At 37.7% G+C, this 26,270-nt stretch overlaps 1 protein-coding gene across 5 annotated transcripts in view; it reads left to right on the top strand.

The window, feature by feature from the left end:
• Nucleotides 1–26,270, top strand: part of SLC38A1 (solute carrier family 38 member 1) — an 86,909-nt gene that overhangs the window by 23,755 nt on the left and 36,884 nt on the right. For 4 of the 5 annotated variants that reach the window (XM_021922241.2, XM_017945823.3, XM_009180569.4 and 1 more), the window contains 4 exons: nucleotides 2,800–2,916; nucleotides 6,264–6,479; nucleotides 16,159–16,234; nucleotides 16,527–16,642. In XM_021922241.2, coding sequence (XP_021777933.2) covers nucleotides 6,358–6,479; nucleotides 16,159–16,234; nucleotides 16,527–16,642 — 314 coding nt within the window. In that variant the 5' untranslated portion in view covers nucleotides 2,800–2,916; nucleotides 6,264–6,357. The remainder of the gene's footprint in view (nucleotides 1–2,799; nucleotides 2,917–6,263; nucleotides 6,480–16,158; nucleotides 16,235–16,526; nucleotides 16,643–26,270) is intronic. The other variant, XM_021922242.2, reaches the window with a different exon arrangement.

The raw sequence follows: 26,270 nt of genomic DNA, 5'->3' as shown, positions 1-26,270 counted from the left end.
ATGCAGAAATCACCCGTCTTCTACTTTGTTCACGCTGGGAGCTACAGAATGGAGCTGTTCGTATTTGGCCGTCTTTGAACGGAACACAACAGAGATCAAGAAATAATATTTTTTAAAAGAACCATTTCTGTTCTTCAAAATGCTTACAATATAATACTCAATGAAAGAAGTAGGCTAAAAACAATCTAAAATCACCAGTGCTAAATTAAGGAAGAGAAGGAAGAGGAACTAGAGCTAGAGAAAGGAAATAAATAGAAAAAAGGAAGAAAAAAAGGAAGAAAAATCTTAACAGTGGCCCATTTGGGGGTGGCAAATTTCTTTTACAATATCTGTTCTGAAGATTCTACAGTGAGTATGTGTTACTTTATTTATTTTTTGAGACAGGGTTTCACTCTCAGGCTGAGCACAGTGACATGATCACAGCTCAGTGGAGTGTTGACCTCTCCAGGCTCAGTGCACATGTCTTTATGAGGTGGTAATTTCATTTTCTTTGGGTATATATCCAGAAGTGAGATTACTGTGTCATATAAACCAGTAAAGTTCTACTTTTAATTTTGTTAGTAACTTCCATACTGTTTTCTATAATGGCTCACCAAATTACCTTCCCTCCAACAGTGTACAAAGATTTCCTTTTCTCCATACCTTTGCCAACACTTGTTGTCTTTTGACTTTTGATAATGGCTGTCCTAAGAGCTGTGAGGTGATAGCTCATTGCAGTGTGGATTTGCATTCCCTGATGGTTGATAATGTTAAGCACCTTTTCACATACTTGTTGGCCATTTTTATGTCTTCTTTGGAGAAATGTCTATTAATACTTTCTAAAAATCACTGACCTAGCTTTTATAATTGCTTCTTAGGAGTTGAGCTAGAAGAGGTCTGATTATATTAGTTCTTCACAATAAGAAACCAATGATGATTCATAACAAGTTTTAGAATTAATTGTATGTGGCAAGATATGTAGTGCTACCCAATTTTTGTCATTATTTAACTTTGATAGTGATGCAGTGGTATTGTTTAAGAAGGGGCTTCTTGCCTTTTAGAAATTCATGCTGAGATATTTACAGATGATATGATATCAAGGACCTGCTGCAAAATAATTCCAGGTGATGGTGGGCATAAAAAATCCAACAAGACAGGCCTGAATTGATAATTGAAGTTGGTATATGGGAGTTCAGTATACCATTGTCTTCTTTTACACATGTTTAAAATTTCCAGTAATAAAAACAATTTTTTAAGGGAAAAATAAAATTAAGGATGGATATCAGTCAGGGTTTAGTTTCATTTAACAGAGATCTGTTTATGCTGAGGAAAACAGATTTAATACAGGGAATTCAGTGTCTAAAAATTTGTTAAAATTACTGGCAGTGCACTCTCTAGGCTGGGCCTCTAGGAGTAATTAGCATAACAACACATGCAACTGGCTTGCTAAGGTTAAATGCTATCTGTGCTTCCTTCAGGAAGTCTGGAAATCAGGAAGCCATTATCTCAAGTGCATGCTCCAGGAACACATCACTTAAGCCAGATCTGATGATCAGGAATCATAGCCACAACTGTTGGCGCCAGGGCTACCAGCTGCTGCTGCACCTGCTAGAATGGTACCAGCAAAGTGGATGCCTTGCTCTGGCCACCACCACTCTCCCATTGGTGGAATCTAAATTATATCTAGAACCCTAGCTGCAAGGGAGTGTGGGAAATGTAGTTTTCAACTTTCTATCCTTTATAGAACTGGGCTAAAAAGAGGTGGCAACAAATATTGAGTGGACCAATCCACCAAAAAGTGTTAGCAATTAGGCTGTCAGTACTGTTCCCAGTACAAGGAAAGTCTTCCCTCTCCTCCAATCAAATATTACCTATTGTTAGACACAGTTCAGGTCCTATCTCTATTAAATTAAGCCTTACCTGATCTCTCCTGGCCTCATTGATTTCTCCACTTTCCTTTCTTCTTTCCTTCCTTGTTTCCTTCCCTCCTTCATGCATGTATGCACTGTGTAGGTGTGTGTGTCTCTGAACTGGGCTTATTCTTCATTCTGCCATGTAGTTTAGTCTATATCATGCAAATGTTTTGAGGTACAGTGTCATTTTAGATAGGTTAGTCTCGCTTGGTTAAATAGGCTCTAGGTGACTTAAGGCCAGATAAGTTTCTTTGTGTATCCTTTCCTTTGATGTATAACACCATGTAGTATAAATAGCAAGATTATGTATTTTACATTGGTACTATTAATAAATTGTACCAATAAGCATACCAAGAAATTGATGCCTTCCTTAAGTACCTCACAAGATTGTGGTAAGGATCAGAAATGTTCTGTGCTAAATAAATTTTAATTTGTAACCTATTATAAATGTTGACAGATAGTAATTATGATTGTGTTAACACGAAGATCTTCATATGATGACCCTAGTCTGCCTTTTAATTAATCATATAGCTTGATGATTATTTCTATCTTTCAGTGAAACTATAGTTCTTTGTTTCTTGAACTCAATCTGCACTTCCCACTTCTGGGCTGTTGACCATGTTCTCCCTCCACTGAGAAATCTCAGCTCAGGCCCCATCTCCATCTGTCAATCTCCTCTCCACCAACCAGTCTGAATGTCCAGCAATAACCGGTTAGATATCAATTTCTGGCAGAGTTAACCAAGTATCAACAGTAGTGATATAGATCTGTGCTTACTGACATAACTCAGGATAGGAAATGATATCTTAAGAGAAAAAAATGTTTTAAAAACTCAATGTTTGGTATAATTTCCATTTTTGTAAATGTGTATATATTTTTTATTTGTACTCATTCTTTCATTTGACAGATATTTATTGAGTGTCTACTGTGTGCCAGGCACTATATCTATGTGCATAGAAAAACCCTGGAAGGCCATACAACAGTATATATAGAGAGTGATCGTCTCTGCTTGCTGAGATAACAGGTGAACTTTTTTCTTTTTGCTCATTTTATTCCATTTGAAAAATTGTATTTTCTAACTTTTCTACCAAACCTGTATTAATTAATTCATTCATTTATTCATTTATTTTTAATAAATAAATTAGTATTTATTAATAAATAGTATTTTTAAAAGAATCACCTCTGTTCTTCAAAATGCTTATAATGTAATACTCAATGAAAAAAGTAGGCTAAAAACAATCTAAAATCACCAATGCTAAACTTAAAAAAGAGAAGGAAGAGGAGCTAGAGCTAGAGAAAGGAAAGGAAAAGAAAAAAGGAAGAAAAAAAGGAAGAAAAATCGTAACAGTGGCCCATTTGGGGGTGGTAGAATTTCTTTTACAGTATCTGTTCTGAAGATTTTACAGTGAGTATGTGTTACTTTTATTTATTTTTTGAGACAGGGTCTCACTCTGTTGCCCAGGCGGGAGCACAGTGGCATAATCACATCTCGGTGGAGCTTTGACCTCCCTAGGTTCAGGTGATCCTCCCACCATAGCCTCCCAAGTAGCTGGGACAACAGGCACGTGCTACACACCCAGTTAATATTTTGTTTTTTTTTTTTTTTGCTGTTGTTTTGTTTTGTTTTTGTTGTTTGTTTTTTGTAGAGATGGGGTTTTGCCATGTTGTCTCAAAATCTTGGGCTTAAGTGATCCACCTGCCTTGGCATCCCAAAGTGTTGGGATTACAAATGTGAGCCACCATGCCCAGTCATTGTATTCCTTTTAGAAGTAGGAAAAAAAAAATATCAAGGTCCAATCCAAATGTGACTTTTCTATGAAGCTGCCTGAGATCCCTGCATTTAACATTTTTCAAGCTTTTTCAATCCCTTCATCACTTAGTACTCAATAAATATATGATAAGTTGAATTTATACTATTTTTTCAAGTGTGGCCTTGGTGAGAGGTGTCATTAATTTTGTTAATTTTTCCCTTCAATTTCTATTTTGATTTTCAAGAACAAGTTAGGTTTCAGAGAGGTTATTTAATAATAATAAAAAATTATTCTTTGTGATTAATTTGTACTAGCATTTGCATAATATTGACCTAATTTTAGTGGCCAGGACTTCATCTGTTGTTTTCATTCTTTTGCCTTCTTCTCTATTTCTTACTAGTTTTACACACACAGGCATGTGTGTGTGTGATATGCATACACGCAGTCACATATATATACATACATATGTATTTTTAATATGAAAATTTAAACAGTAGACTCAAGATCTATTATTAGTCAATCCTTTCTCACTGCAGAAAATTTTTATCTAGTGCCCTATTTCCTTCCATTTTGTGGAGAGAAAAGTCTCCTTAACCCAGATTGGAAATGCCATCCACTGAATTAACGTTCTATCAGCCCTGTAATATCACTTCAGTAGCCTGGGATGTAGTCACACAGGAGGGAGTCAATGTGGCAAGACTTTTAGAAATTACCCAGTCTAGCCCATTTGGACAGCTTTCATCAGAGAGGGGCAAGGGGTAAGAATGGGGCTCAACCATTTTAAATTCATTTCAGCTTTTGCAAAATAAGGCAGATGGTAAAACATCACCACTGCATGATGGTACCAGAAACAATCAGAGATGGGTCAGTCTCTAGCACCACCACTCTGGTTAGATGAATCAGCCTCAGACCAGGAGTCATGGGGCTCAAATCTCCCTGTCCTGGCTCTCTTCCTTCTTGGGGAGGTGCCCTGCCCTGAAGACAAGACGAGGCTCCTGGAACCTGAGATGTTATAAACATGTGTGTATAATGGCACATTACAGGATCCTGAAACCAGGGAAGTTTTATTCTAGATAGGAGACTGTGTGAATGAAAAGAAAAATGTGTGTCCTGGTTATGGAAAGAGGAAAAGAGGGGGATACCTGGAAAAGTTATCATTCTAGGGCACTTTCTGTGGATCTTCAAAATAATAGAAATTAATAAGATGCTTCTTGAAATACTACTTAGGTGGGCACATTGGGGTTTCACCCTTAACTAGGCTACAGCCATCTTATGGAATTTAGGATCAGACAAAGTTCAAAGCATTGTCCAAGGGGATTTGCTAATGACATTAAAAAAAAAAACAAAAAAAAACCCACCTCATTGACATTCTCCTTCATTCCATGGTCCCCAGCACTTTGCTGAGAGTATCACAGTGAGGATCCCCATGCATTATAGGCCTTGCTTTTGAAGTTGCATTTGCCTCTGTGGCCATCTGCTTTTTAGACAAGATTGGGCACATTCAGGGTGGCATGGCCATAGACAAGCCATCTGCTTTTTAATTTGTGAGGCTGCTGTGCCCCCAAAATTCATTTTCTCCCTCCCTACTTACTATGGGTGATCCCACAGAAACTTAAACCACAGCCATCCATATGGGAGAAAATGTGAACTCTGGAAGTTTTTCATTTCTGATGAGTAATATAGTAGCAGATGGATTAAACCAAATCCTTTGAGTATGAGTTTTTAATTCCCTAATTCCCTGACATAAAGTGATTTCATTGAAGAGATTGATTTAATCTCTTGCAGTTGATGGATACACTACTTGCAAAATTTCAAAACATAAATTTGTTGTTTACTGGTTGACTACCAGGTTGGGTACTTGATCCCAGGATTTGCATTTTTTTTTTAAGCTGGGATTGCTAAACTGAAGGTGCTTTTGTGTCTGTGCAGTCTGTACCCAGCTATATGTGTGCTCTGTGATCCGACACATTAAAATAACTGAATCACTTTCATTTTAAAAACACTGCTTCAGGCCAGGCGCGGTGGCTCATGTCTGTAATCTGAACACTTTGGGAGGCCGAGGAGGGTGGATCACCTGAGGTCAGGAGTTCGAGAACAGCCTGACCAACATGGAGAAACCCTGTCTCTACTAAAAATACAGAAATTGGCTGGGCATAGTGGCACATGCCTGTAATCACAGCTACTTGGGAAGCTGAGGCAGGAGAATTGCTTGAACCAGGGAGGCAGAGGTTACAGTGAGCTGAGACTGTGCCATTGCACTCCAGCCTGGCAACAAGAGCGAAACTCCATCTCAAAAAACAACAATGACAACAACACTGCTTCATATCATAAAAGGGAGTCTCTGTTATCTACAACTAACATGATATTCTTATAAACCTGATCAGTAAGATTATGGGACATGATTCACTGTATAGTTTAAAGTGGAAGGAAATTTATAAAAGGCATAAAATTTAGATACACCTCCATAACTTGATAGACAAAGATTGCTTTAATGCATCTAGTAGCAACATGTCAAAGTTGTATAATCATTAAATTAACTACTTGTTTATTTGTGGTAATTTATTTTTAATCAGTAGTGTTTTCATATGTTTAGTTATTTTTTTATTTTGCTATATTTTAGGGGTGTCAAGCTTCCATTTTTGGTATCTACTTCTAAATACACTCAGAACAGGAGAAATTTGGACTAATTTTCAAACTACAGATACTTTCTAACCATGATGCATTTCAAAAGTGGACTCGAATTAACTGAGTTGCAAAACATGACAGTGCCTGAAGATGATAACATTAGCAATGATTCCAATGATTTCACTGAAGTAGAAAATGGTCAGATAAATAGGTGAGTATTTTTCCACTAACACTTCCTACCTAGTGAAAGAAATGGCTCATGGCTCACATCTGTAATCCCAGCCCTTTGGGAGACTGAGGTGGGTGGATCATTTGAGGTCAGGGGTTCGAGACCAGCCTGACCAACATGGTGAAACCCTGTCTCTACTAAAAACACAAAAAATTAGTCAGGCTTGGTGGTGCATGCCTGTATTCCCAGCTACTTAGGAGGCTGAGGCAGGAGAATCGCTTGAACCTGGGAGGTGGAGGTTGCAGTGAGCCGAGATCATGCTGCTGCACTACAGCCTGGGTGACAGAGTGAAACTCTGTCTCGGAAAAAAAAAAAAAAAAAAAGGTAAAGAAAAAGAAACGGCTATAAAAATTATTCTGGTTTTTAGTTATTCTGTTGAATTATTCATTACTAAAGTTATGTTCCATTTGAAGATGCAATTTGAATTTCTTATGTGACATCTGTTGGGCATAGTCTGCAATAGCAGATGAAGCAAATAGGAAAGTAATTTATTCATCTTTTAAAATCTTTCAATTGAGACTAATAAAAATGTATGAATACACTGAACCCCAACCAAGCTCTGTGTTATGAATTAAACAGACTACTGGAATTTCACTGCATCCCATATTCAAAAGTGTACTACAGTCATCTGTACATATTTTAATCAAGAAATGGTCAAAGTTGCATTTGCTAATGAATCTGTGTTAAACTACAAGTGTATCATCCTTATAAGCATCATTTGTAGTATGGATTTTAAATAATAATAATGGTTGAACCCAAATGACTCTATGAGGAACTATAATAGAGACATAGTACATAAAAGAGAAAGAGAAGGAAAGAGACCACGACTGAGGGGAGAAGCAATGGGGAAGAAGTAGAGGGTCAGGGTAGGAAGAGTGCTGGCCCAGAAGCTCCCAGCCACTAGCTGTGTCCTCAGGCAAGTCCTTCCAACCCTTGGGTCTTTATTGCTTACGTTACAAGAGTAGAACCAAATGTCTTTTTAAAAAAATGATTTGGGGCATTCTTAGACCCACTGATTGTCTAACTGGCTTAGCAGGAAGCCCTCCAGCTTGGGAGTTAGCGGCACAGCCTCCTAAAAGATTAGGAAAAGAGAGTGGCATATGCAGGACTGTTAGAACACCTATAATGTTATACTTTGGGAGGGTCACAAGGAAATTGGGATGGGAAAGGATAAGAATATTATGCCAACTAACCAGGCATCTTTGTAGGAATCATTTCTGATAGTCTACATTCTGATAAAATGTGTGATTAAAAGTCCAGCATAGGATTTTCAGAAGTTCCAGCCTTGTCTCTCCTTTTTTCCTCCTTTAAATGTTCTTAGAGGTTAAGTTCTCTCAACTCAAACACTCTTCCTCATTATTATCCAAGTACTGTCAACGGTGCTAGGTGATGTTTCTTACTATGGGACTCAAGTGTACTTACTTCTTTCACCTTTTTTGAGTAATTATTAATCATAATACCCATTTCTTAAGTGCCAGGTATTTTACATATGCTACCACAGATCCTTATAACTGCCATGCAAAGCAGGTATTCTTCTGCAAATAAGAAAAATGTAAAATTTCCGTTTACAAATAAGGAAACTAAGGTTCAGAGAAAGAAAATAACTTATCCAAGGGTACACAAAGGTCTGTCTAAAATTTGTGTATTTTTACTCTACCCTCCTCCCTCTGGTTATAATGCTTGGGCATTGGTAAAAAGCTAGTCTTTAATAGTTCTATTAAATGCTACCAGGGCCGTTTTATGTGCTGTACTCCTGGAAGGTTCAGTAGTCCCTACTGACCTCCACTGAACAGTGGAAGGAATTCTCACAAGTAGGACATTGTGGTTTTATAAAATTATCAAAGCAATCCATTATCAAAGCAATCCAAACCCCAAGGGCCTTAAAGGTGGGAGTCATTTATAATAGTCAGTTTAGAATCTCAACTTGATTTTTAAAAGTGTCACTTACTAAAAATGTCAAGTTTTTAGATGATTACCACTTGTGGTAGATGGGAGAAACATCCATTCTCACCCGCGACTTAGGCACCTTGCCCGGATGAGCTCACTTCCCTATAGTCTCCGACCAGGGCAAACGTTGGTACAGAGGGAGGTCTGTTGGCTTTTGGTTCCTGTACTGCAAATGCAGTGTGATGAGTTTTTTTTTTTTCCCCTCCTTCTCTGACTCAGTTCATGACTCTTGTTTCATTTCTGGCTCCAAGACAATTAAAAGCAACATGTTATAGCACGAAGCTAATAAAGAAAAAGACCCTTGCCAGTTTTATTGAAGGTCCCTATTGGGTTATCTGGCTTACTGTATTGGCATATTTTAGTAGTCCATGTTTCCTACAAAAACTGCACCTAAATACCCCTCATTCTTCCTACGGCTTTCTCAAATTTGTGAGAGGAGGGTAGGTCCAATTATATGAATCTAAGAAAACCACTTCTCCCCAAACAGTGAACTTTTAGGAAGCTGGGGAAAATGTTGAAAACAAACATTGATGTTGTGTTACTTGGCATCTAGCTGATAGCTCTGCCTGGAAACTTCGCAATTGGATACAATAAGAATTATTCTTTTAAGTGTGGTTGAAAATAAGAGTAGTGTCATTTGAACATTCAGACATCTGCCCTTATTCCAGTTCAGTTGTTTTATTTCATGCCTAAATTTTGGGGCTGTAGTCATAGAAACCTGTACCTGGAATGATAATACCTTTTAAAATATCCATTAGACCAGTGCTGCCAACTGGTGTTTTAATGTGTATATGAAACACTTGGAAACCTTGTTAAATGCATATTCTGATTCAGTAAGCCTGGGGTGGGGCTTGTGATTCTGATTTCTAGCAAATTACCAGGTGACGCCCATAACTGCTGGTCCATGAGCCAAACTTTGAGTAGAAAGCTCTAGACTCTTCCTCTAAATGTGAACTTCTTGTGAGAAGGGACTGTCTTAATCATCTTTATATCCTTTCTGCCTATCCTAGCGTCTAGGCAGGGTGGACTGCCTATCCTAGTGTCTAGGTAATGTCTACAGGGTAGACATTACAAATTATGTATTGACTGAGAGAGAGACAGAGAGAGAGAGTAAAGTACATGGCTTTGGATTTAGACTTGCGTTGAATTCTGGCTCTATCATAGATCTTATTGATCTTATGCTCTGAGCTTCAATCCCATCCCTTTAAGATGGGGATAATAATAATACCTTACCTCATGGGATTGTTGGGGAATGTTTAATGCACTATTATCTGTAGGTTAAGAACATAGGCTCTCCACTTAGCCTGCTTATGTTCAAATCCTGCCACAACAGGTTACTTTGCCTATTTATTCCTAGTGTTCCATTATTGGAACGCTAAGCTTGTGGGACTTATTTATATCCTACTGCTCAAGGTCATTGTCAAGGCCTAATTTTTCACACACAAAAAATGCAACCTCCAGTATAAATGGGTTAATAGTAATGTAACTTTGGTCAAGTTACTTAATTTTCCCAAACTGGGGCTAAAAATAGTACCAACCACATATAATTATTGTGAAAATAAATGAGGAAATCCATGTAAAGTACTTGGCACAGTATCTGGCAATAGTAAGCCTCTTAGTATGAGAAAAGTCTGTCAGTAAAAATGCAGTCCCCCTTCTTTGGCAAGCACTTCTTTCTTCTCCACCTCAAGAAGCAATAACATTGCTCTAGGTTTTGGATGATTGCTAGTTTTGCTTCTTAAATTTGGTGAAACATTAGTAGATTATTCTAAGTATACCCAGACAAATATGCACGTATTTTAATATTTATCTGCTATTGCTCTTTCTGTATAGTTATTACTATTATGACCCAGGAACTATTTAACAAAATCTGATATTATTTCATTAAGATTTGTTTATAAAAAAATTTGAGGCAACTCTTATAACTACACCCTGAATCCACTTGTCTTTATATATCTTTTGGAGTTTGTGGGCTAAATTTTTATCACTTGAGAGGACCCTTGAAAAGTTCTCCCTCTTCTTCTTCTGTGTTTTCTATACCTTAGGGAAGAAGATTCCATAACTTCTCCTTGTATTCAATTTTCATGTCAGGAAATTCTTCTCTTGTTTTCATTTCTCCTGTTACAATTAAAGTCTTTTTTTTCTATTTTCAGTGGAATTTGTCCATCAAATAAGGCTTTGCTTACCTCTCAGTCTTCTCTTCTCTTTAGGTTCCTGTTTCTTCAATTCCCCCTTTTCATGTTTTCCAATCTCTTTGTTACTTGCTTCTTCCCTTTCATTTTTTTCTCTTTTTTAATACAATGTTAGCATTTCAGGGAAAGGAGTGGGAAAGGGCATTTAAGTTCAACCACTCATCTCTTTTATGTTATGACTTCTCAGATAAAACAGTATAATCTAGTAAGAACCTGATGGGTAGGAGATTAAAATAGGAAGATTATCTTTCTGTTGTACAACTCATCCTTAATTAGATTGTTACTGTTGATTTGTTTCTGGTTTTAAATAACAGCTTTCTGCTGCTTGCCTCTCTTCACAATGTACCTGAGTATAATAGCTTACATCATTTTTAAGGCTTTGTCTGTTCAGGGTCATCCAATCACCCATTGTAGAGTTTGTTTTGTTTTGTTTGTTCACAGAGCAATTGGCTACCTAATGGTTAATTAGATTCTGTTTTATGGGTACAGACACAGTGAGAACTCTTTTTTAATAATACTTTATATCATCTGAGATCACATGTCAAAGGCACCTTCATCCATAGCATATTTTAAGTCAATAAAGAGAAATATTACATCAATTATATTGCCAGAGGTCGTGCTTTGTAACAAGCAAGCGCATCTTTTAAATGGTGAGATAACAGAAACTTGTGAGAAGCTGCTTGACCTAGTTATTTTGAATGGAATTTTCCATTACAAAAAGTTGGTTTTATATATTTTTTAAATGTATAGAAATGCAAAGCAAAGATGTAAAGACTTAAAGAGAAGAAAAAGTTGAAACACCATATAGAGAATAGGGAGGCTTTAAGTACTTCATTCTTATTGAGCTAAATTTCCCTCCAGCCTAAGCTACTCCCTAATTTCTAAACAGAAGATGCCTATTCAGCTTATGGAGAGCTCCTCTGAGTTGTTAATGTATGGGTAGGTACATATTAGAAGGAGCTGAGAGACGGCACTGGACAATCACAATTCAAGATGAGTGCAGTGCTGACAGTGCGGTACAGATAAAGTAGTAAGTAGGTCACAGTCCAAAAATTCCAAACCAGAGTGTGGAAGACTTGTGGATGATGAGGGTTTTGAATTGATAGGGAAAGATTGGCTGAGAGGAAGAAAGAGGACCTCCTCAAGGGAAAGTGAATTCCTACTGCCATCTTGCTTTTCATTCTCTGCTCTCAGAATGTGCTGGTCTTATCTCAGCCCTCAGCCCTCTTAGGAGGAGCAGGGGAAGCTAAGATTGGAACATTGAGGCAAAATCAAATTAAGCAGTACCTGGAATTGCAGGGCGAGGAATTTGTGCTTGAGGCTTATTCACTGGGGGAACCAGTGGAGATTTTTGGGAAAAACTATTAAGTCTTGTGGCAGAAAGTGGACTGAAAGAGACAGAATCAAGGAGGCACTCTACAAATAATGTGTTTTAATGTACTATTTAATGGTTACTTATTAAAACAGCTCTGTCAGTCAGTATCATTATTCTTATTCTGCAGAAGTTCTACAGGAAACAGCTGGCAGTCACACAGGGGCTTACTCTTTATCCGCTTCAGCTGCACAATGTTTGACCTGGCTGAATGCGCCTTCATGTCACAGTGCCTGGATCTCTTTCTTCTCTGCTCACCTATGCTTTGCTATCAACCCAGGGGAGTGTTACCAGGCCTGGAATTTAGATCTTCCGTAACAGGCAGTTTATTTGTGTTTTGTTTGGTTTGTTTGAAAATGTTTAAGCTTTTCTATTAATTTAAATATGATGGAAATTATCTCTGGAAAACAAGTTCCTCCACAAGAAAGACAGAGGGAAATTGCTGGATAGACTTAGTAGACTTGAGTTGGTTATGAAAATTACCCAGATTAGGTCAAGCACAGTGGTTCACACTTGTAATCCCAGTGCTTTGGGAAGGCAAGATTGGAAGAATCACTTGAGCCCAGGAGTCTGAGACCAGCCTGGTCAACATAGCAAGACTCCATCCATACACAATTTTTTAAAAAAATTAGCCGGGCGTGGTGGTGTGTGCCTGTAGTCCCAGCTACTTGAGAGGCTGAGGCAGGAGGATTGCTTGGGCCTAGGAGCTCCAGGTTATAGTGAGCTATGATTGTGTCACTGCACTCCAGCTTGGGCAACAAAGCAAGAACTTGTCTCTAAAATAATAATAATAATAATAAAATTAGCCTGACGAAATACAGTTGACTGCCCATATCCTTGGGTTCTGCAACTACAGATTCCACTGAGGATTGAAAATCTTTGGAAAAACAAACACAAATTGACAATTTAAAAATGCAAATTTTAAAATATACTATAACAACTATTTACCTAGCATTCGTATTAGGTATTATAAGTAGTCTAGAGATGACTTAAAGTATACAGGAGGATATGCGTAGGTTATATGCAAATTCTATAGCTACTTTATGTTAGGGACTTGATTTTAGTATCTTCAGAAGAGAGAGGGGTATCCTAGAACCAATGCCCTAAAAATACCAAGGGACACTGTACGGTCTTTTGACAACAACACTTAAATATTTTGAGTCAATTTCATTTTGGAAAGTCCAGTGCCCACGTTTCTTAGGGCTGCCTGTGTGAAAGGAAAGGCTGCTTTCCCCTGACATTCTGCAGCCAGATCTGTAAATCTTAGTTCTGTGGAAGACTCAGAACTTTAAAGACAAAAGAAAAACCAAACCAGTCATTAGCAGCAATGCTATATACAACCACCAGAGTTTGCCTGCAAAGATATTGCTTTTATCATGTCAATCTCTTGCTAAGAACATTCTATATTATTTCTTAGGCTTTTGTCTTTTAGTTTCCTCTGGCTAATCCCAGTCTATGCTGTTTTTTTCCTTTTCTGGACTCCTCACCTCACCTTAATCTGCACAGCCTGACGTTCTTATACTGGTATTAGCTGGTATGGTCACTCCTTGGCCGGAATGTCAGCTCCTGTGTTTCAGGAGACCAGAGTTTTTCTTCCACATCCTTTTGATCCCTAGTAGGTCCTAGCCAAAAGCAGTGTCCGCAGATTGTATATCTTATACCAAGTAATGATCCCAGCATAAGTTTGTAATAAGTGTATTGCCTAACTTTGGTATATCCTGGTGAAATAACACAAACTTGGAGAAATAATGCCTAAAAGAACGAGATCCCTTGGATAAAGATGAAAAACATCAATGAATAAAATCAACATCAATAATACATATATTTCATTTAAAAACATTTTATTGTGATATACAGCATCATTGAAAAAAGTGTATTAGAACGGGTGCAGTGACTCATGCCTGTAATCCCAACACTTTGGGAGGCCAAAGTTCAAGACCAGCCTGGCTGTCATAGCAAAACTATGTATCTACTAAAAATACAAAAATTAGCTGGGCGTGGTGGTGCACACTTGTAATCCCAGCTACTTGGGAGGCTGAGGCACTAGAATCACTTGAGCCTGGGAAGTGGAGATTGAACATCTGCACTGCAGCCTTGGGTGGCTGATTGAGACTCTGTCTCAGAAAAAAGTATATGAAAATCTAATGTACAGTTTAAAGAGTCATGCTTCATTAAACCAGTCCAGTTCAAGTGGTTTATATTTATTAATGAAAAATTCACTGTCATTAGTTCTAACCATGATCAGGTAATTGAATTTCCAAACTAGAAGAGCCAAAAAGCATCCCTAACATATCTTACTAATATATGCAGCAGTTTGCCTATGCATGGACTTTTAATTTTATTTAATTTTTTATTTTTATGGATTTAGGAGGTACAAGTCCAGTTGTGTTACAAAAATATAGTACTTAGTGGTGAAGTTTGGGCTTTTAAAATAGTAAACATTGTACCCAGTGGGTAGTGTTTCATCCCTTGCCGCCTCCCACCTTCCCCTTTTTTGGAGTCTCCAGTGTCTATTATTTCACTCTCTCTGTCCACGTGGACCCATTGTTTAGCTCCCACTTATAAGTAAGAACATTCAGGTTTTGACTTTCTGTTTCTGAGTCATTTCATATAGACTTTCAGCTCTATCCACGTTGCTGCAAAAGACATGTTTTATTAATTCTTTGGTGACATAGTATTCCGTGGTATACATCTACACTATATTTTCTTTATCCAGTCATCTGTTGATGGACACTTAGGTTGATTTCATGACTTTGCTATGGTGAATAGTACCGTGATAAATATATGAATGCAGGTATTTTTTGATTTAATAGTTTCCTTTCCTTTGGGTAGATACTCAGTAGTGGGATTGCCAGATTGAATGGTATTCTATATTTAGTTCCTTGAGGAATATCCATACTGTTTCCCGTAGAGACTGTATTAATTTAAGTTCCCACCAATGGTGTATAAGCGTTCCTTTTATTTCCACATCCTCACCAACATCTGTTGTTGGACTTTTCTTTGACAAAATCATTTGTTTTCTAATCGAGAATTTTTTTAAATTAGAAATTTAGGCTATAAAGTTTTGATATTCGCCCCGAATATATTTGATGATTCTCAAAGCATTTTAAATTCTTACTTCTGTATATTTGTACATCATTTACTCCATTTAGCCTGGCTGAATTGTTCCCATCTCAAGTCCCATTTCCCCCACAGAGAGAACTGTCTAACATCTATTGCTGTTACTATGTGCCAAGGGCTGGACTGATGTTTAACATGTGCTCTCTCATTTAATTCTCCCAATAACTTGATAAGATAATGTAATAGTGTTAACTTCTGTTTCCCAGATGAGGAAACAAAGGTAGCATGCTCAGGCCCTCAGAGATAGTGAGGATTTGAACTCAAGTTCTAAGTCCTTTGCTTTCTTAAAGCCCTGGCTCTGACCCTCACCATGGACCATATGCCCTGCCTCCCCACCATAATTTCCTAGTCTGAACTCCCATAGCCTCCTGTTTGCATCACTTATTACATACCCCCATGTCTCCCCAGTGCCTGTTCCAGTGACTTGCATATAGCAGGTGCTGAAGGAATGTTTAATGGTGAAACAGTTGTTTTCTTTTCTGCAAGGGAGAGGGAATTTCTATGTAATGATTTTGTAGTCCAAGAACCTGAGCTCAAAAGAAATCCTGCCTTTAGTATCCCTTTAAATACCAGATTTATAGTAGTCTTGATATTATCTAATTTTCCACTAAGAGAAAAAAACTATACAAAAATTAATTTGTTGTATATAGTGTTTAAATGTATTATTAAAATGATTCAAAATGTATAGCTGTTTTTGACTTACGGTTGTCTTTCATTTCATCTCAAGATGAACACCTGTTATTGGCATTGTTTTGTACTAGGTAGAGTGCAGGATATAAAAATGAATGAGGCAAAGTGCCTGCCCTTGGGGCACTTATAGTTTATGTGGTAAAATGAGAATATAGACAACCCATACTGGCAAAAAAAAAAAAAAATTGGGAGGAGTTGGTGTTTGAATAGGGCTGTAAACTCTTAGAGAGCTGATTGGTAACTGCTCATGTATGTTTTGGTGAGTAATAAATCATTTAGTCAAGATGTCAAACTTAAAATCATTATCATAAGGTTAAATATATTACGCCTGTCTTTACAGCAAGTTTATTTCTGATCGTGAAAGTAGAAGAAGTCTCACAAACAGCCATTTGGAAAAAAAGAAATGTGATGACTATGTAAGTATCTTTAGAATGAAGTATTTTTTTTAAAATCATATAAATTGGGACAAATCTTTTTAATTCAAGTAGCATAATACCAAAAGCAAAACTACCTGTATTCACCAGGATATTCCTCATACCTTATGTATTTTCTCTTGAAGTCCATTCAAGGAAATAACTAGACAACTAAGAATGGATTTTCTTGAATTTTATTTCCATATTGGTTCCTGAGAGTGCCTTAAAGGCTTTGGCTTGATGAACTTTCTTGGGGATTATTTTGCTTAGTGTCAATGTTTGTTTCTTTGTTCAGATTCCAGGTACAACCTCCTTAGGCATGTCTGTTTTTAACCTAAGCAATGCCATTATGGGCAGTGGGATTTTGGGACTCGCCTTTGCCCTCGCAAACACTGGAATCCTACTTTTTCTGTGAGTACTGACGTGCCGGTACTTTCCATTTTAAAACTGAACTTTTTGTATGTTTCTGTTATTACATAGAAGAAATGTGAAATATTTATAAATAGTTTTTTTAATTAACTTGGCTAAGTTACAAGTACATACTTTGATATTTATTGCTTGAGTGATTTTCCAAAATGTACCTAATGCTTACAACAAAGAGGAAGGAGAAAATCGTTTTATTAATCAAAAATACTGAAATAAGCATTTGTGAAAAGGATTAAAACATTTGAAAAAAACTTTTTTTGGTATTTTTGGAGTCTACCTGTGACTTTAAATCTCAATTAAAATATTAAGAGGTGTTTAACCCCAGCCAGTCACCACTTTGGCATTTGGATTGCTATGAAGCATGTACTACATCAAAGGGCAATTACAACTTTGTTTGTAATAAATATTCAAGAAGCATAGAAATTTTCAGTGTTTTGAAGATGAGAAATTAGCATGTACTTTCCCGCTGAGATTCAATGAAAACAAAATGGGCAATTTTCTTTTAAATAACTTTATCTCAAACTGTTGAATGGGACTTTCTGCAAATGTATGGAGGGCTTATTTTTAGTGGGAACAAGATTAAGAGAGATGATAGAATTTGTACTAAGAAAATTCTCGCCCAGCCTGATTCCCTCTCAAATGTCACATGAGTGTCAGTGGTGAGGTGAGAGAGAAAGCACTTCTCCCAGGATCTTGTCTTTTGTTTCCTGACTTGAAACTCATGCTCTTCATTGGCCTGGCTAGATAGTCCTTGTTGCCATGTCCTTTTGACAGGAGCATCATTTCCTTAGAAGCAGTGACCGAAATGGTTACTAATCCTACAAAGTGTGGATATCCTTTAAAAACACATCAAAAACTGAGATAAAAGAATATTACTGCCCATTCCGTTACTCCGGGAACAGAAATGCCCTTCCATGTTACCCTGTATTAGGCATTAATATTTTTGTGTGTGTAAACTAACGCATCCTTTCTAAAATTAAAAGACTGTGTAAGATGGTGAATTTGATACATTGTCTTCCATATCGTCAACCTAATTCAGTGAACCTAACTCTAGCCTCCTCTCTTGATCATCCTGAATGCATCTTTCTAAGTTGTTTTTCTGCTTGAGCTGAGTGCCAGGTTTTAGGGTAATATGGCAGAATTGGACAACATATTTCTATGGTGATTTTGGGGGGTATATGTGAAATTCTGACTCTCTGAGTATAGTAGACAGCTTGAGGAGCTACACTTCTGGTTTTCAGTGCATTTACATGAGACACCTGAGTGCTACTCCCAACTCCTCTTCTAAATGGCTATGTAGTTTTAAGCAAGTTTCTTAACCACTCTGAGCTTCAGTTCCTTCCTCTTCAAAACAAGGAAGTTGTGCAAGAAAAATTTCAGAACCAGGCCAACCTCCAAAACGCTATGGTTCTGTGACTATTTTCAGTCATTCCAAAGCTGGGAATATGTTCAGTTCAGAATGTGTATTACATTGATTTCTTTTTTTAAAGTTATTGCAACATATCAAGTTATAAATTAACCTAGTGTAAAAAGTCAATTCTTTGATGATTGTAACAACAGTAATTCTTGTATCTCTACAAGAGATATAAGTAGTACCTAGTAGTGCCAGTCACTACTCCAAGTGTTTTATGCAGAATCCTTACAATAACTCTATGAAGTGGCTGCCATCATTAATTTCCTGCTTCACAGACAAGGCATAAAGGGTAACTTTACTTTTGGAATCTCTCTTGATCACCCTTCTGGGGATTTCCTCTACCTCTCTTCTTTGCTAGATCCATTGTTTCCTATATTCCATTTATTCTTCTTTCTGGATTTATTTACGTGCTGTTATTGTTCAGAAAAGGTGACTGAAAATAAAGTTTTTTAGACCTTTATTTCTGAAAAATATTTTTATTCGACTTTTACCTTTGATTGGTAGTTTAGTTGGATATTGAACTTTATACTAGCAATAATTTTCCTTCAGAATTTTGAAGGCATTGCTCTATTTCCTTCTAGCTTTTTTCTGTTGTGAAGTCCTATATGCTTCTGATTCCTGATCTTTTATATATATCCAAGTTCTGTTAGTTTTTTTTTTTTTTTTTTTTTTCGGGAAACTTGTCAAATCTCTTAGTTCCCAGTATCCTGCAGTTTCACATGACGTGCCTTGAGGTGGGCCTGTTTTCATCAATTGTGTCAGGCATTGGGCGCAGTCTTTTCTTTTAGATATCCATGGCCTTGGCTGGGCTCAGTGGCTCATGCCTGTAATCCCAGGGCTTTGGGAGGCTGAGGCGGTTGGATCACCTGGGAGTTTGAGACCAGCCTAGCCAGCCTTGCCAACATGGTGAAACCCCGTCTCTACTGAAAATACAAACATTAGCTGGGCGTGGGGATGGGAACCTGTAATCCCAGCTACTCAGGAGGCTGAGGCAGGAGAATCACTTGAACCCAGGAGGCAGAGGTTGCAGTGAGCCGAGATCGTGCCACTGCACTCCAGCCTGGGTGACAGAGCAAGATTCCGAAGAAAGAAAGGAAAGAAAGAAAGGAAGGAGGGAGGGAGGGAGGGAGGGAAGGAGGGAAGGAAGGAAGGAAGGAAGGAAGGAAGGAAGGAAGGAAGGAAGGAAGGAAGGAAGGAAGGAAGGAAGGAAGGAAGGAATCCATGGCCTTCAGTTTGGGGAATTTTTGTGTTGATGAATTCCTATTACCCCCCGGATTTTGGACCTTCTAGACTAGCCCTCTAGTTTTTTAATCTTTCCTTTATTTTCATTTCTATAATGTTTCACTGTAATTTTTGGGATATGTCCTCAATTTTTCCCCTCTTTATTGAATGTTTTATTTCTGTTACTATTTTTTATTTATAGGAGCTTAAAAACTCTAAGAATGTTTCTTTTTAATATTATTTTGGTTCTGTTTCATGATTTCAATATCTTCTCTGAGGATTCTAATGATAGTTTTTTTCTGCATTATGAAAAATTTAAAATGTAAAGTAGAGAGAATAGTAGAAAAAGATTTTTATGTTTGCTTCCTTCTATGGATGGTTGTTTTAGTCAATCCCCCACCAAGATTGTCTTGAAGCAAATCTCAGCTATTTTATTATTTCATCACTAAATATTTTAGTATATATCGCTAAAATATAAGGACTCTTTTAACTCAATATGTCATACCTAGAAACAAGTCGACAACAGTTCCCTAATATCATCGAATACACAATCAGTATTTAAATTGCTTTGATTATGTTATGTTTTTAAACATTTGAGTTGTTCAAATCAATACTCAAATAAGGTTCATACAGTGCAATTGGTTGATATGTGTGTTTTAAGACTTTTAATTTATATTTTCCCATTTCTCTCCTTCTATTCTGTGCCATTTATTTAAGAAACTGGGCCATTTGTGTAAAGTTTTCCACAATCTGGATTTTGCTGTGTCCCTGAGGTACAAGCTGATTTTTGTTTGTTTTGGGGTCTTTCACCTTAGACTCTTCGCTGAGATGTCAGATAATTCCTCTTTATCTGCTATCTTCAAGAATGGGGGAAAAACAAGGCTGATTTGAGCCTGGGACACATGAGTGGGGCTTGTTCGCAATAGCTTCACTTAAGATGCTCTCGAGCCCTTTAGTTGGGAACCACCAGGGTCAGTTTGTCTAGGACCCTCTTCTTTGGCTGTTCAGATCACCCAGAGAACAGCTCCCAATCCCCTGTTCTGGGGGCCTGGACCTCACCACCATCTTTCTGGGAACCAAGTAGGGGGAAAGGGCTGGAATGATTATCCCAACAGGCATGTGTTCACTCAGTTCCCAATTTTCATTAGAGTATGCCTCTTCCCCACAAATTGTGCCTTGTCTCTCACCTAGAAACATATTGTATACTTTCCAGAGAACATATATTCAGATTGTTGTCAAGATGGGAGAGGACCAACCACTCGGCTTTATGGAGTAGAACCTGGTCTGGGGAATCTAGCTATTTCTTGAAAAAAGTTCAACAGATCCTCACTATTTTAGCTCACCCCTTTCATTATCCTCAACTTTCAATCATGCCAGCAGTGCCTTTTAGAGATTCTGAGAGGTAAACTGAGTTGGTCTTGGCTTTTTCCACTGCCAATTTATGGTTCAGGTCTTTCTGCTTTCCAGCTTTCAAAATTTCATTATTGTCTACTGTCATATTTTATCCTAGCAGCTTTATGCCTTAAAAAGTCTTTTTACTGGATATCAAGGGAGAGGGAGTAAGTTCTTGTATTCAATCTACTATTCCTAGAATTCAATTGATTTTTAACTATACTGGCTGAGGGATAATTGATCCCCTATCTCATGACACTTTAGTGTCTGATTAAAGTGGGGAATTGTAAAAATTTGCTTTTGTAGTTGAAGGAAGATGTTTCCTGGATGAAACTATTATAGATCATTTAGTTATTTGTAAGATGCATGGATAACAAGCGCAACACACCAAGTCTTCAGGCTAAATCTCATGAAGGTAGTTGTACAGAGACTCAAACTTTAAGTTTCTCACTAAACTTAGAACTCTTCTACCTCAGGACAAGGACTCACTCTGTGACTGTTGTAAAACCAGCTGCTCCTACAGCTGCTCAAAGCCAAGAAGCAGTTGGCAGGATCAAGATATTTCATCTGGTACAGGGATCCATTCCAGACTCACATTGGCCAACACAGGAAAGGAGTCCAAGACTGTCCAGGCTTCTTTGGACGAGCAGCTGGGAAGGCTCCTTGGTGTCTCCCTGAGGCTGGGTGTGGAGCCTTCTCTGCAGTCATCTGGAAACTTGTTGGTGCGATTTCTTTTTCTTGGATGAGTCTGCGGCTCATTTTTTTTAAAACCTATCCATAATGGCTGTCATCCCTGTTTAACACACTCTAATTCAGTTAGATTCAGTGAGTCCTGTCCTGTTGTAAAAGTGGTGCTGGATTCTGCATTTTTCTGAATTCTGAGGATGCTGGTGAGGACTCTCAATTTATCATAGCTCTGCAGGTATATACCCTCTATGGGGAACCAAGTGGGGCTGGACCCTGAGGCTGCCAGTCAGGGATGTACTGAGGCACAAGTACCTCAGGGTAAACAGTACCTATTGAGCTGTTTTCCTAGGAGTGAGGACCCAAATAAAAGGCAATAGATGCTAAAAGAATTTCCTGCCACCGTAACTTCCTCTTTATCTGAGTCTTACCCATAACTCCATCATAGCAGAAGTAGGGATTAAAAATCAATATTGACATGGAAGAATGGTAGGTTTTGTTTTGTTACATTTTGTTACATTTTCTAGAGATTTCTATTAAAGGCATACATTTTATAGGAAATTAATCTCTAGAACACATCTCATAGTACTTGGTAAGTGTGACGTTTATTACACTACACAGAATCTGATAAAGCAATAAATGCTTTTTATTTTTCTATAACTTCTTAGCATGTATTATTATTTTTTTATTTTAATAATGTAGACCTTAAGTTGAAAACCATGAAAAACGAAAGTAGAATTCACGACACTTCTGAGATATCAGTTTATTATTAACACTGAGTTTGTGAACAATCTCTTTGAAATGTTAATTGTGAAACAAAAGTACAATGTGTGTAAAACAATAGTTTAAATTTTATTTGGTTGATTATAATACCAGACCTTTTGGATTCTTGTTTTCCATTTTCCAACTCATTTGTGCTGTGGTTGTGGGAATGAAAAAGATAATTTGTCTAAAAACAGACTTTGAAAAGTGGTATGCAAGAAGACTTTTATTAGTACCAAGGCATAAAGCTGCTAGGAGGAATAAATGTGTGTGTGGGGTGTGTGTGTGTGTGTGTGTGTGTGTGTGAATGTGAGAGAGAAAGAGAGATGGAGAGAGTGATAGTAGAGTGTGGTGCATAGTACACACTGTAGGTATTTGTTAAAATATTATAGTTAGTATTAGGTAGTCACTAAATAATGGCTAACATTTATTGAACAGTATCTATATATGCTACACTATCTTAATCCCCACCAACAACATTATGAGGTAGGTATTAGCCCCATTTTACAGATAAAGTAACTGAGTCTTAAAAGCTTACCTGTGATCACACATTAGAAAGCAGGGAAGTCAGCATCCCATCCAGACTTGCTTGACTCCAAAGCCAGCACGATCTAAAACACCATATCGCCTTTGGTGATGCCTTCTTCAGACACCAAAGTTGCATTATTACTCTACAACTTGAGAAAAACGTTATTCTTATCAATGGATGCTTACAAGTTAGTACTTACCTTTTATTTTCCAATATAATGTACTTTTAAAGTCAACTTATAAAATCAGCCAGTGTTCCTGAATTATCTTGCTAGTGTTCCACCAATAACCACCCCCTTTATTGTCATGAAAACAGCTTGGCAATATCAAGTGTACCAAACTGTAGACTGAGAATGTCAGGTTCCTGTTCACAAGTGAAATGTATGCCTAAGGTATATTGCGAAACCAATAAATCTCTCAGCTGCTTCATATTTGTCATGTGGGTTCCTGCATGTGCAATTTAAGATTTCCCATTGCTTTCAGGAGTCCTTGAACTCCTGAAAGAGGTAACTAAACATTTTCTAATTCAGAATTAAACACCAAGTAATAGCAAAATCAAATAATACCAAGTCTAACCCTAGGAAACTTGTTAAATAATCATGGTACTTTCATAAAATAGAGTATTAGACTACTACTTAAAAGAGTAAAATAGACTTACATGGGCAGGTGAGGAAAAATCTCCTAGGTTGTAACTGGGAACATAGTGTGTAACACTATGTTACTGTGTAGCATGGTATTATTAATAGCGTGTAACATAGTACTATTACATGATTACAAACTGAATATTGGGTGGAAGTGAGCATAGAAGGAGGGTGTGTTTATATGTATACATTATATTGCCCAGAATATTTGGGGAAGGTACACAAGATAACTGTTGACAGTGGTTACTTCTGGAGAGTGAGAAAGGGTCTAGAGGTGGAGTGGAGATGGAAAGTTTAGAGTCTTTAAATTTATTTTTAACATGCTTTTAGAGGAAAAAAAGCTAGTTGAAAAAATTGGTTTTTTGAAGAACTTAACACCAGTGCAATAAGATTTTTTCCTTTTCCTCTTACCTACTAAAAACTTGAGAGAGAAAATATATTTTTGATGTAGATAGTTAGCCCATGAAGCTACAATGAGGACTCTGTCAATGCTGTGCCACTTGTTCCAGACTGTATTTTCAATCTCTTCTCCCTTCAGATGACCTCGGCTTCTGCCACACTAACCTTCCTTTTTCTGTACAGGCTGCCTGCCTTGAAACCCTTACTTCGGTCTTTCCACCATCCCACCCCTACCCTATCTCATTTCTGTCTTCTGAATCCTCATGGTCCTGGAAGACCTAGATCGGATGTTATCTCCTCCAAAACTGGTTGTCTGATCCTCCCAGGTGGAAGGGAGGTCTCTCTTCCTTTCCTTTTCAGTGTAATTTGTATTTTTCTAATAGTAAGTATCACTTCCATTATTTAGGCATACATTTTACCTTCCCTATTGAACGCTGAGCCCTACAAGGGCAGGATTAATGCCAAATTCTTCCTTGTTGAAATCATCCTCCTCCCCCTAACAAGTTCTAGAACAGCGTTTGCATGTAGCTGCTTCTCAGCAAAGTTTTACTGAAATGAGTGAATGGATATGTAAGAATTAGATTTTGCAAAACCAGAAACAAGGCTTTAGGACAAAACAGTGGCTCTCATTATTGTTACGAATTTATCAGAGAGGAAAAACATCAACTGAAAGATTTAGTTCACCCTCAACATTTTAGTAGGCTGTGGAGATGTGCTGATAATAATCACAAAGTCAGCATGGGACTGGCTGCTCATTGTCTACTTTCCTAGGAATGCCTCCTTTATTTGAAAATTCAAAATAGTTCTGAGACTGCTAAGAAATACTGAGGTTGGTATTGCAAAAGGGCATTTGTTGTTAAATTACTATTTGGGAAAAGGACAGTAATTGTCATTGTCAGTTACAGCAATTACCTTCACTTTGGTGGATTGTTTACTTAATTGTAGGTGAATTCTCTGGCCCTCTCTCCCTCCCTGTCTCTCTGTCTATCTCTCAATATTTGCCTTTGTGGGCCGTTTGTAATTATCCTACCAGCAAAACAATGCACCATTGTATTGTCAATGATCCATGTTTACAAACAAACTAGTAAGTACCCCTTCCAGTAAGGATAAGTCTAAAAATATAAGGGTCTGTGTAAACTGAGATCAGACTACCAGGTTCCTTCTCTCTTTAAATTTAGTGTTTTACAATTGAGCCTACATAAGGAGCAAATAGAAATAGAATTAGAACTATAGATCCATCAGCACAATGCCCTAAGTCCTTGCTCATATATTATAGGAATTTGATCTTTATTATCCCATCGCAAAAAACAGTCTTCTCATTCTATCAGAAGAATCATATTCTTAACCAACTGCACCAGCATCACTTTCTGATGTCTCTAAATATTTTTCAGCAAATTCTACTAAGTTGCAGTGAGATTGCAGCATACCTTTATACAAACTGGGCCTATTCTTAAGCTATCATTGCTTTATTACTTTATACATATGCCAAACAGTTTGAACGACACCTACCAAGATAATAATTTTGCTCTCAGTGGCAACGAAGATGGTCTGTGTGCTATTTATCAAGTTATTCCTTACAAATGGTAAGTCCTCTCCTCTGTGCATTCCTAAGTGAGCAGTTCTTTGCCTCCTTAGGAAATACCAAACCAGACCTTGTGATCTAAAGACAGAGCAGTTAAGAGGAAGTCAATAAGGAAACCCTGCTCTTCCGGATGATCCTAGGAGGTCCACGGGGCTAGTCACATTCATCTTTCCTCTTGCCAATCAGTTTCTTGTTTTTAGAATTCTTTGAGTTATAGCCACGGTTCCTTAGAAATGATTTGAAGAGAAAATTGTCCTTTGGCTGGCAACAAAAATCATTGGCCTCAGAGTCTGTTGTTTGGGAGTAATAACCCGGGAGAGGGAGAAATGGCACATTCAGGCTTGCCAACATTTGAAATAATGGAAAAGGGACAGTGGCAGTGCCATTGAACTCTATTGAAATCCACTGGATTAAGAAGCTTTTCAGAAATAGGGAAATGGGAAAGTGGTTAGTGTTGCGCTAACAATGAGTGCCTATTTTGTAAACAGAAATAGTTGGCATGCGTAGATGCGTAGGAGATGAGTCCCACCCATTGTTTTTAGAAGTTGAGCAGCTATTGCTAGTTTATGAGTCATCTGTGATGCATCGGATAAAGGGCTTCCAAGAATTCAATTCTCTTGGCCCCAGAAAAGTAGGGGTGTGTGTGTGTGTGTGCACGCACACATGTGCACGCACAAGAGCGTACACCCTGAGTTCACTCAATCCTATTTATGCTGAGTTGCATCAGGTGCCTTGGTCCTATCCAGGGACAACAGTGTGACCTCTGTTTTGGTACAGTGTATTTTTCTTAGCCTGCAACAGACAACTTAACTATACTGGCTATGGTTTGACAGCATTATTCACCTCATGATTTGTAGAATGCCTTCACTCGTCTGGTTTACAGTAGGCCAGGTGTGTGTTAGCACAGTAGAGCAGGTTAAGTATGGTGCACAGAGTTGGATTTTCAAGGTTAGCTTGAACTTTTATTACTCACGGAGTGGTAGTTGGTTT

This window comes from Papio anubis, chromosome 9, assembly GCF_008728515.1.
Source record: "Papio anubis isolate 15944 chromosome 9, Panubis1.0, whole genome shotgun sequence".
Classification (NCBI taxonomy): domain Eukaryota; kingdom Metazoa; phylum Chordata; class Mammalia; order Primates; family Cercopithecidae; genus Papio; species Papio anubis.
The sequence above is the reverse complement of the archived record's forward strand: the minus strand, read 5'-3'. Positions and strand labels throughout refer to the sequence as shown.